The sequence below is a fragment of the Cavia porcellus genome, unplaced genomic scaffold (genome assembly GCF_034190915.1).
Source record: "Cavia porcellus strain 051 isolate PalLab524CR breed Dunkin Hartley unplaced genomic scaffold, mCavPor4.1 scaffold_1, whole genome shotgun sequence".
NCBI classification, from domain to species: Eukaryota; Metazoa; Chordata; class Mammalia; order Rodentia; family Caviidae; genus Cavia; species Cavia porcellus.
The window spans coordinates 236,728,042-236,739,484 of NW_026947484.1; the positions used below are offsets into that span (position 1 = coordinate 236,728,042).

The 11,443-nt window shown below is 50.8% G+C and overlaps 1 protein-coding gene across 4 annotated transcripts; it reads right to left on the minus strand.

The window, feature by feature from the left end:
- Window positions 1-1,367: 1,367 nt before the first annotated feature.
- Fkbp1b (FKBP prolyl isomerase 1B) lies at window positions 1,368-11,403 on the minus strand. 4 transcript variants are annotated; one of them, XM_003473123.5, is made up of 4 exons: window positions 11,227-11,383; window positions 7,966-8,013; window positions 2,918-3,030; window positions 1,368-1,971 (listed from the first exon to the last, which is right to left on the minus strand). In XM_003473123.5, exons 1-4 carry the CDS (start codon window positions 11,261-11,263, stop codon window positions 1,843-1,845), a joined length of 327 nt encoding a protein of 108 aa, XP_003473171.1. In that variant the 5' UTR covers window positions 11,264-11,383; the 3' UTR covers window positions 1,368-1,842. The 4 variants fall into 4 exon arrangements, with proteins under 4 accessions (XP_003473171.1, XP_063087855.1, XP_005005077.1 ...); XM_005005020.4 differs by having other exon boundaries at window positions 1,838-2,016; window positions 11,227-11,387; XM_063231785.1 differs by lacking the exon at window positions 7,966-8,013 and having other exon boundaries at window positions 11,227-11,375.
- Window positions 11,404-11,443: the final 40 nt, after the last annotated feature.

Below are 11,443 nucleotides of genomic sequence, written 5' to 3' on the forward strand. Positions count from 1 at the left end.
GCCATGAAGTTGAGGCCAGCTTGGGCTACATAGCTCAAGGTCAGCCTGAACGACATAAGACCTTGTCTCAAAAACCAAATTTACATACCTCTCATTCAGAGCCACTCAGAAGTGGTGTGTCCCTGTGGCTCTACCTCCTCCTGCCCCGGCCAGTGGGCTGTTGGTTACTGGCAGCCCTAGAAGCTTTTCCAGCCCTGCCCCAGGCTAACTCTAGGGTAAAATCTCTTAGTCATGGCGTCTGGACTCCCCTCACATGCACACAATCTACACCATTACAGCCGGCTTTAACCCCTAAATGGGGACTCCTAGGTAGTTACAGGGAATTCTGATGAACATAAGCAATATATCAAGGCTGGATGGGGATGCCTGCAGGCCCAGCTACTTGGGAGGCTGAGACAGGAGGATAACGAGCTCAGGAATTGGAGGGACAGCCTGGGCAACCTAGTGGAACTGACCTTTTTTTTGACAGTATACATAGAAACGAGCTCAGCTTTTTTTTTTTTTTTTTTTTTTGGTCTTTTTTCCTTTTTATCAGTACCGGGGACTAAACTCATGACTGCCTGCTTGCAAGGCAGGTGCTTATGCCGCTGAGCTAAATCCCCAGCCCCTTAGAAACAAGCTCAGAATTACATGTTCTTCTTGGAAGCAGTGCTCCTGTATTAAAGCAGGTCTAGAGGAAAGTAACCAGTACGTGTGAAGTTCACAATCACACACTCTTTTCCAAAGTAACTTCCCAATGCGAGCGTGTTATTCTAAGCTCCAACACACTTTCCTTTGTTCAAACGCAAAGTATTTCCACCTGGGTGAGGGGAGCTCATCCCTCTTACTCTGCCCCAAATAGAGACCGCAAGGTTGCATGTGGCGTTTAGACCCCATTTGTGACTGCGAGGCTGTGGGATCAGCTACACGGAGAAGTCTAAGCCTGTGTCACAGGCTTGCTCCGAGGTTTGGGGGTTTTATTTAAAGGTTGAAAATGTGTGTGTGTGCGTGCGTGGATGTATGTGTATATATAGTTCAAATAGTTGTACTACTGATTTCTCTTTTTTGTTGTCCTTTTTTTTTCTTTTTTTATCCTTGAAATAAAATGAATTTGGAAAAAAATAAAAATAAATAGAAGTTGAGCAGGGGATATAGCTCAGCAGCACAACACCTGCCAGCAAGCACGAGGTCCTGAGTTTGATTCCTGATACCAAAGAAAAAGTATGTGGAGCACCATCCCAGCACCATACACACCAAGGCCCAGCATGAACAGTGCTCCCATTCGAGCTGTCCCCTGCCACTTGGAAGGCTCCTTTCTGCTTTTCTCAAAGGGCAACACGCTTGTGTGGTCCGCTGAGCACTTGCTACTTACCACGACAGACAGGAAATGGTCGAGCACAGGGCCTTTATTTTACATAGTATTTCCAAAGAGGACACTGAGTGAGTGAGCAGCCAACACAGTCGTAGGAGAAAGTGACAGCAAAGGTAACTGGCTCGAGTCCCTCTGTGTACCCCGTGGACACTGCATGTCTGGGCACCTTGTGTCTGGCTTAAGTGACAGTAAGGCAGTGTAGATTGTGCAAACGAGAAATCTGTGTTCTGTGGTCAGGAATGGCTACTACATGCATCACACAAAATGCACAACCTGGAAGGTCTCCATCTGCAACCGAAGTCTCCTCAAGCAAAGATGCGCGAGACCGATGAACACACAGAGCAACTTGGGCAGAGCGAGCAGTGATGCCGCGGACAGTGAGGTTAGCGCACTGATCAAGAGCCCCACGCGGGAGGAGCCGTCCCAGTGGCGGAGCGGGCTGGAAGGGGGAGCAGCAGCCATCGTCAGCCACCTCAGGCTCCTTCCTGCCTTCACTCTAAGTTGAGCAGCTCCACGTCAAAGATGAGGGTGGCATTGGGAGGGATGACGCCGGGATGGCCCGTGGCCCCGTATGCCACGTCAGGGGTGCAGGTCAGCTTCGCCCTCTGCCCCAAGCTCATCTAGCAGGGATGGGGGCAGGTGGGGAGAGGAGAAAGAGGACCCAGCTTGATTCAAAAGAAAAAAGCAAGGTAACTATGGCAAACACCTTCACGGGCACTGAAGATCTGAGGTGAGCTTTGTAAGGGGCACACAGTACAGGAAGAGCCGACCAATTCTGCCTTTAAAAAAGAGACTTTTCTGTGGACAGTGATAGTTTCAAAATTCACTCATCCTGACATGGCTGGTTATTCAGTTAGTGTACGGCTCAAACATTGCTCATAATTGTTCCTTAACCTACTTCTAAAGAAACCTAGGGAGAATGTTTAATCAGGGCTGTATACACTTAAGAAGGCTTAGGGGAGCAGAGGTGTGGGGGAGGAGGCCAGGGCAAGGGATGAGGGTGCCTCTAGAGCACCCTGCGACCAGAGACCAGCACTCAGCACCACAGATGTCAAGAACCTACTTGGTATTAGTAGGACAATTGATAAACTGAATTTTGGATTTCAAATGATCAAAAATTGGAATCAACTGATTAATAGTATTCTGTCTGTTCTGGTTTTGATCATGGTTACGATTATGTATTTGGGGAAGCCGTAAAAAAAAATCCAAGAATTTCCTATTTTTGCAGTAATTTTATATGCTGAAGTAAATTTTCTTTTTAAGTTTTTTTTAAAAAATCACCTCCTCTTACGTTTTCTGCTGCCTGGCGTTTGGGCAGCTGGTTCCAAGCCAGCCCCCATCCAGGGGATGTTTGTGGGAAGGCCCTGGTGAGGGGGGACGCGTGCTGGCCACCAACGGGTCGGGACGCAGAGCCACGCATGCACACTAGGTGGCGCTGCCATGCCTGGTGAGTAGCGGCAAAGCAGCAGTGGTCCGTGAGAAGGTGAGGGTGGAGGTGGGGGTCAAAGTGGTCCCCCCAGACCCTTCAGCTCCTTAAATCCCCTTTAACAAGTATCCTCACCCTACCTGGGCTGCACCCTCTTCGAATCCTTTGATGACTTCCTGTTTGCCAATTCTGAACTTGAAAGGTTTGTTTCTATCTCTGGATGAATCGAATTTCTTCCCATTCTGGAGCATTCCTGTCAGTACAAGAACAGAGCAGACAAGAGCTGTGGTTGGCAGTTAGATCCCGGTTCAGATTAAACGCGTCTAAAATGGGGTTCCTCTTTGCCATCGGCAGGCCCCACATCTCTCTGAAATCCGGTTTTCTCCATTCCTAGCTCCCCACCACCCCATGACCTCACTAGATCAGCATCGTGGGTCACTTGCAGACAGGACGACTCCTAACTGGTCTTTATGTTCTGCTCTCATTTCATTCCATTCTCTACTCTGCACCCAGATGTTTTTTTCTTTAAACACAAATCAAATCATATTATTTCCCTGCTTAAAACACTTCAAGCTGGAAGGGCCAGGGATTTAGCTCAGCACTGTAAGTGCCTGCCTGCCAAGTGTAAGGTCATGAGTTCAATCCTTGGTACCAAAAATAAAAAAAAAAAACACTTCAAGCTGGGTCTGGTGGTGTACTCCTGTAATTCCAGCTGAGGCAGGAGGATCCTCGCAAGTTCGAAATTAACCTGGGCTACAAAATGAGCCCAAGGCCAGTCTGAACTGTATAGAAGACTCTGTCTCAAAAAGAAAAAAAAAAAAAAAGAGCCCACCCCGCCCCCCACTTTAACAGTTCTTCAGGGCAGAGCCCACATGCCCACAGCGCAGACAGGCACTTCACTACCTACTGCCCGCCTGAGAGACTGCTCCCTGCTCCTCCTTCCCTCCCACAGGCTCCCACCCACAACACACCTCTGATTCCTCTGCCTGGCACAGGTTCTGCACACCACTGCCCTGGCCTAAAGTTCTCTTTCCTCTCATATTTCAGCCTCAGGTTGTTCCTAAGGCTTTCCCAAAATGTGACACCCAAAAGTTACGCCATGCCCCACTGCAGTGAGTACACGGCCAATGACCGCTTCCAAACCCGGGTCAAACTTGACCCCAGAATGCCCAGGTGCTGTCTCTAGCAGGTGGAGGCACCCTCGCCCTGCAGCCGGGATGCTGCTCCTTGCTGAGATGTCTCTGCCCAGCAGCCCAAGCCCGAGAACTGCCTTTCTGTTGTCACTCCCTATTGGTGCCCCCCACTAAGAGAGCAGAGCTTCTCTAAGCAACGCTGGTCCACACATTCTGCCCGCAGCCTCAGACCATGGCAAAAGGCCACGGGCCTGCTCAGCTGAAGGACAGCGTTCTGTCTTCAGTCGGGCACGAGTTTAATGCAGGCTCTACTAGCTTAGTGCCTGAGCATCTATGATTTTACTTCTAGATTTCTACAATTTCAATGTGCACTAGAGAAACAGTCTGACTTACCTACCTTTTGGGGAGAATAAATTGGACTCTTGCCCTGGGTTCTAAACAAGGCAAAGGAGAAAACCCTTCCCCTACACAGAGATACACACAGATGGGTGCTGAGATCAGATATATACTTGCACACACGCACAGGTTGCTGAGCTATTTCACTACGCAGAGATACTCATGTATGCTCACGCTTCTGCGCACACACTCAGGAAGAAAACCCTGATGGCCAAACAGATGCTAAGAAAATATTTGGATCTGCATGCATTTCCACAGAAGAGTGCTTGGACAAATACACACATGGACGCACACATGCACAAGCTCACACACCCCACTGACAGGGCCACTTTCCATTCTCCAGTCCCTTCAGGTATAACTGAACCTATGGAGTCACACGCACAGTTATCCGGTGCCGCAAGTTCAGCCCGAACCACCAGGCCCTGACTTACCTAGTCCTGCACGCACAGTTACTTCACTGACAAAGATGCTACAGCATGCGTCAGATAAAGGATGACGGACGGATTAAAGTTTCTGCATCAACTATACATACACGTGGGGGAAAAAAATAAAGTCTTGACCTCCACCCAATCCATACACAAAAATCAACTGCAAAAGACTCACACATACAACTAGGAAAGATAAAATAATAAAGCTTTGGGCTGGGGCTGTGTAGCTCAGTGGTAAGCATGCTTGCCCAGTAGGTATATGAGGGTCTGAGCTCAACCCCTAGCACCGCGAATAATAGTAATTGCAAGGTTCTACAGGGTAATTAGTAGAAGAAAACGTCATGACTTAGAGACAGAGGAAGATTTCCTGAACTAACACAGCCAGAAAAAGGCTGATAAGTGCACAAGGCAGGCCACAGGGTACGAGCTCCCTGGGACAGGTAGTACAACAATGTAGGATTCAAACCCAAAACATACAACGAGCTCCTGTAAGTCACTACAAAAAAGAAGCACATTTTAACTGTAACCTGTTTTGTCTTGTTCTGTGGCTGTGATTGAACCCAGGGCCTAGTACACGCGAAGAATGCACTCCACCACTGAGCTACCTTCCCAGCTCCCTACAACCTACGTTTTTCCAGTACTGGTACATATGTGTATTAAGGAACACATGTGCACAGGGGACATATTTGACTAAGGACATATGTGTGTAAGTATGTGCACTAAGAACAGACAGCTCTAACATATCAAAGCAACACTATTTGTAGTAACTAAAAACTAAATAGAGGCTGGGGATTTAGCTCAGCGGCATAAGTGCCTGCTTTGCAAGCATTGGGTCATGAGTTCGATCCCCCGTACCCAAAAAAAAAAAAAAAAAAAAAACTCTAAACAAGCCAAAGACTGAGCATTAAAAAGGATAAGGAGCCAGGCAGGTGGCAGAGGCCTATAATCCCGGCACTCAGGAGGCTGAAGCAGAGGGACTGCTGCAAGGTCAAGGCCAGTCTGGGCTACATGGCAAGTCTTCATCTCAAAAAGTCAAAGGCCCAGGTGTAGGGTGCATGCATGTCTGTAATCCAGCACTTGGGAAGCTAAAGTAGCAGGATTGCTACAAGTTGAGGCCAGCCTGGGCTACAAAGTGAGTTCAAGGCCAGCCTGAAATCCATAGCAAAACCCTGTCTCAAAGACAAAAAATAAATAACAAAAACATAAAAATAAATACAAAGGACACATAAATTGTAGCGGATTCACACAGTGAATTCTGTGGAGAAATAAAAGGCATAGGCCAGGCATGGTGATGCATGCCTGCAATCCCAGCACTTGGGAAACTGAGGCAGAAGGATCACCATGAGTTCTAGGCTAGCCTAGACTATGTAGTGAGTTCAAAAACCAACCTGAACTACATAACAAGACCTGTCTCAAAAAAAAAAAAAAAAAAAAACCAAAAGGGTACATACTAGCTGGGTTCTGGAGGCACACACCATCAGCCCAGCCACCAGGGAGGCTGAGGCAGAATTGCAAGTTCAAGGCCTACCGGGGCAATTTAGCAAGTCTCTCTTGCTAAAAAGGGCAAGGGAGGAGCTGGGGATTTAGCTCAGCAGCATAAGCGCCTGCCTTGCAAGCAGGCAGTCGTGAGTTCGATCCCAGGTACCAATAAAAAAGAAAAAGACAAAAAAAAAAGGGCAGGGGATATAGCTCAGCGTAGAGCCCTTGCCTACAACCCCAGTACTGAACAACAACAAAAAAGACTACGTACATATTCTGTGATTTCATTGAAATGAAATTCAAAACACCAGTCCATGGTGCTGGGTGGGGGTGGCGGGCCTGAGCAATCATTACCCTTAGATGGGATGAGGGGATGGAGCACGGGGAAACTTCTGAGGCTGGTGGCATAGTTTCTGTTTATCTGAGTGGTGGCTAAATAAGCGTTATCACTGAAAACACTCACGGGGCTGGGTTGCAACTTGGTAGCAAAGCACTTGCCTACAATTCGTTTGAGTGCCACCATCACATATTAATTAGTAATAACTTAGTTGTTTATCTTCCATTCTATTCGCTGCTGTGTCTATTCTTCATTTTAAAAAGCTTCACCAAAAATCCCGTACAGGGGCTGGGTGGCTAGAGCACTTGCCTGCCAGGTACAAGGCCATGTGTCCCAGTCCCAGGAAAGCAAGCAAAATAAACAGAACAAATCCCCTCCAGCCTCCTGTAGCGTTTGATAAGACCTCGGAGCTGATGGCAGCGTTTGGTGCACACGCCCTGCTCCATGGATACGTGGAGGAAAGACTTACAAAGGGATGTTGTTGCTTGTCATTTGATAAATGCCAGTCTGGCTGCCTGCGTGGAGGTCAGATAAATCAATTACTCCCATCAGAGGCCTCAGTGGCCCTATGGTAATTAGGCCCCATCACAAGGAGATGAAACACAGCCCCAGCCCACTGACATCAGCGGCTGCTAACACGACATCCCAGCAGCCTGCTGCTTCACTTGGGCTAAAAAGGGCCTCGCTGAGTATGGCCTGGGAATTCAGCTGGCTGCGCTGTTTGCTAAGTGGCTGTCACACACCAAGTCTGCCACTTGGGGAAGCAGGTCACAAGACAGCCCTCCGCTCCCTCCTGACAGCTCCTCTGTCCCTTGGCCCGGACTGTCTTCAGATATACAACATCCAGGAGGGAACGGCAGAGATGTGGGGCCTCTCCTGGGCTCCTCCAGCCCCTGGAGACAGGCACTGCTCTCTCCGCAGCCCTGGAGCCTGCAGGTGCCTGGTCTGTGCTCTTCCCGTCCTCTCCCTCAGCCCCAGTGAAGACAGGGCACCTGCCTGCTGGCCTGTGTGTCCCCTGTCCCCAGCCAGGCATCTGGCACCGTCAGCACCCAAAAAGAGCAGACTGAACTGAAACGGTCCATTCTGAGGAGCCAACTCCCTTGAAGGACAGAGGAAGATGAAAAGGGGGCCCCCTGGGGGACAGAGGGGCTTCTATCTCAAAGCCCCACAGGGCTTTCAGAGATCTCCAAACATCAAAACCAGGAGCAGCCGAGGTGCCACCCTCCCTGCAGCAAGGGCTGGAGATGCCTGATTCACCTAGAGGCTGCCACCAGCAATGGCCACTGAGGGGGTGGTGGGGGGTGAGAAGTGGCCGTGCTTCGAGCGTGGCCTTGAAGAGGACAGACACCTCTTGGCCAGCCTGGAGACAGGCCTGCCTCAGAGGGGCTGGGGTGGGGCGGAGGGGCAAGGCCTACCTGTGTAGTGTACCACGCATGTCTGGCCCTTCTTGGGGAATGTCCTTCCTGCAGGGAGACACGAGGACAGATGAAGGAGGATTAGAAAACCTCAGCCAAGACACTCAAGGGCAGCTGTGGCCCTGTGCTCACCACCTCATTCTTTGTATGGGGGAGGGAAGTAAGGAGGTCTCACTACATAACCAAGCTGGCTTCCAACTTGCAGCGATCCTCCTGCCTCTGCCTCACAAATGCGTAGATTACCACCACGCCCAGCGGGGCACACATTCTTGTCCATACTGTAGAGATGGCCAGGCCCTAGTTCTGGCTCTGTGCCCAACTAGTCTCGTCGCTTGGATCTGAGCTTTATGCCACTGGCTCCCTCAGCTCCAGTCTCTCCCCTTTTTCTTTGATAACTCCTTTACTTTCCTTGTCTGTTTCACAAATATTTATGGGTGGTCTACTCTATGTCGGGCCTGGACTAGATTCCGAGACACAGAGCAAAATGTGGATTCCAAAGTTAGAGAAACAGAGACATAGACTGCAGATTATAATGCGGAATGATGGCTGCTCCCAAGAATGAAGACACAGAATCATTTGTAACTGTCCGTGGATCTGCTCTGTACCAGACCTGTGCCTGATCCAAGCGTTAGGATGGTAAACAACACAGACAAGTTTCCTGCTCTTTTGGAGTTTATATGCTAATGAGATAAACAGGTATCAAGTAAACAAGATAATTACAGATTGTGGTAAATTTCTCCCCCCCCCAAAAAAAAAAATATATATATACACTCTGGGAGACTGAGGCAGGAGGATCAAAATTTCAAGCCCAGCCTGGGGAATTTAGTGACTTAGCAAAACTTTCTCTTGAAATAAAAAATAGTTGGGCATGGTGGTGCATACCTGTAATCCCAGAGCTTGGGAGTCTGAGGCAATATATATTACCAAGAGTTCAAGGGCAGCCTGGACTACACAGTGAGACCTCCTCTCCACAAATCAAAAAATAATATATAAAAAAGGGGAGTCCAAGAAGGCCTCTTGGAGGAATTATAAAGAACCAGCACATAGAACTTGAGGCAGGTGTATTTGTAGAACAGAAAAGAGACTAGAGCAGGCGTAGTGGTGTATGCCTATAATCCCAGCACTCAGGAGGCTGAGACAGGAGGATCAGCAAAGTCTGAAGCTAGGCTGGGCTACATAGTGAGCTTCTATCTCAAAAACACAAACAGGAACAAAAAAAGTAAAGAAAGAAAGACAAAAAAGGAGTCTAGGTGAGGAGACAGGGAGGAGAGACGTGGGGAAACATGCATCCCGCAGGCCTTGCAGAGCTGGGTTTACCACTAAGTACACCAGGAAACCACTGCAGAGTTTCAAGCAAGAGAATGATATAATCTCAATTAAGATTTTATAAGATCACTCTGGCTGCTCTGTGAGGGGTGGACAGTCAGGCATCTGCTGCAATAATCCAGACAAGAAATCAGTGATGGCTTGAATTAGGTGAGGGCAGCAGAGGAGCCAGGGAGGTGGTCTAAGAGCACCTGCAGGTGGATGGGAGATGATCTAAGGATGAGGAAAGACGAAAAAACAAGAGGATGCAGTTCGGGCAAGCAGGGGGCGTGGAGGATGTCTCCTGAATGGGAACAGATTTTATAGTGGAAATCTTGAGATGCCCATCAGACATCTGAGTTTATACTGCAAGTAGGCAGATGCAGATTTTTCACTAGAGGCATAAATCTGGGTGGAATTCAAAGTCATGGGGCTGGATAAAGCCGCTTGGGCCAGGGATGATGGTAAAGAGCTCTAATCAGTCAGCACACCCTGGAGGCTAAGCCCAGAGGATCAAGTGCTACAGCCAGCCTGGGCTACACAGCTAGGCTACAGGGACCCAGATACAATTAGAGGAGTCTGGGAGCTGAGTCTGTTCACTGCTGTGACCCTGGAGCTACATCCACACTGAACATGCTCCATAAATGTCTGCTAAAAGGGTGGCGTGTTTAGTAACATGCAGGCAGCTTGGCAAAGCCAGAGAACAAGTCGGCGGTGGGCACAGGGCAGTGACAAGAGATGGAGCTCCGGGATGGAAGGTTAGACCAGTCCATGTCAGCAGGAGGCAGGATGCTTGGGAAGGGGAGAAAGAATCCTTAAAAGATTTCCTGCTGGAGGGAAGCACCTGGTTATATACGTATTTTAAAGAATTCTCAGATTGTGGTGAAGAAAAAAAGTGGAGGGGGGCGCTGGAGACTGGGACTGAAGGGTAGTGAGTTTACAAGCTGCAAAGGAGGGCTGGCCTGGGGAAAGGTTCTCTGGACTCCAGCTCCAAGGTTCCCTACAGGAGCAAAAAAGCCTGTACCCCTGGGGTGATCTAGGTAATGGTTAAGACTAACAGGAACCCCTGCTTTACAGCAAAGAGGGTGTGCACGGTGTAGTGGCCCGGCTTGTAATCCCAGCCCTAGGGAGGCTGAGGCAGGAAGATTGCCAGGAGCTGACACCAGCCTGAGCTCATAGTGAGTCCAAAGCCAGCCTGAACCACATGGCAAGACTGTCTCAAAAGACAAAAGCCAAAAACCCAAGGCCGGTGGCTCAAAGCAAGAGGCCCTCCAGTTACCTGAGGGGCGGGCTTGCCAATAATATCTAAGAGGAAGTTCGCCTGTCAGATTCTGCAGAGGATGGGGGCTTTCGGTCAGAATCAAATCTTAAACATATTCCTTACACACCCATACTCAGTTATTCAAGGGCTCTGGAAAGTGAGGCGGTCCCCTACGCGGGGGCAGGCCACCCAGAGGAGCATCAGTGGGTGGGCACGCAGGGAAGAAAGAGCAAGCTCTACTCTGGACTTGCTGACTCCAGGTATCTCAGGCCATCCAGGCAGGTGGAGCGGCGGGAGGCCTGGGTTTTGGGGTTCGCATGCGGAGGCCAGGAGGCGACAGGATGGCCGGGGAGCGGGACGGCGACGACCAAGGGACCGGCTGAAGTCCCCCCTTGCTCGCGGGGCTCGGACCCCCTTCTCCGGCGGCTGCCAGCCCAAGGCGAGGCCCTGCGCCCCGGAGAGGCGGCCGAGACCCCAGCAGTCCCTCCCTGCATGCAGAGCCCACCAGGGAGCAGGGCAGGGCAGCAGCGCCGAGGCCAGCCCCGGGAACCCGGCGCCGCAGACCTCCGCCCGGCCGGCTGCACCCCGAGCGGCGGGGGCGAGAGGCGGCCGCGGTGGCCTCCCAGCCGGGCGCTCGGCGGGGCTTCTCCCGCACCCTCCCGGGGCCGACCCCGCCCTCCGGCGCCGCCCGGTACCGTCTCCCGGGGAGATGGTCTCGATCTCCACGCCCATCGCGGTCCCCCAGGCCCCGCCTGCGGGGTCCCCGCAGCGCCCGACCCCGGCTCGGCTCCGGCCCGGCCCCGCGGCGCCCGCTCGCTCGCCGCCGCCTCTGCAGAGCCGGAGGAGGTGCGGCTGGAGCGGGACCTGCGCGGGGCGGCGCCGGCGAGGGGCGCGGGGTGGAGCCGCGCGGAA

Excerpts from the sequence above, each read along its gene's own strand:
- Fkbp1b (XM_003473123.5), bottom strand. The coding sequence starts at position 11,263 with ATGGGCGTGGAGATCGAGACCATCTCCCCGGGAGACG. Across the intron at positions 8,014-11,226 it reads GACCATCTCCCCGGGAGACG|GAAGGACATTCCCCAAGAAG; the intron begins GTACCGGGCGGC and ends GTCTCCCTGCAG. Across the intron at positions 1,972-2,917 it reads TCGAAGAGGGTGCAGCCCAG|ATGAGCTTGGGGCAGAGGGC; the intron begins GTAGGGTGAGGA and ends CATCCCTGCTAG.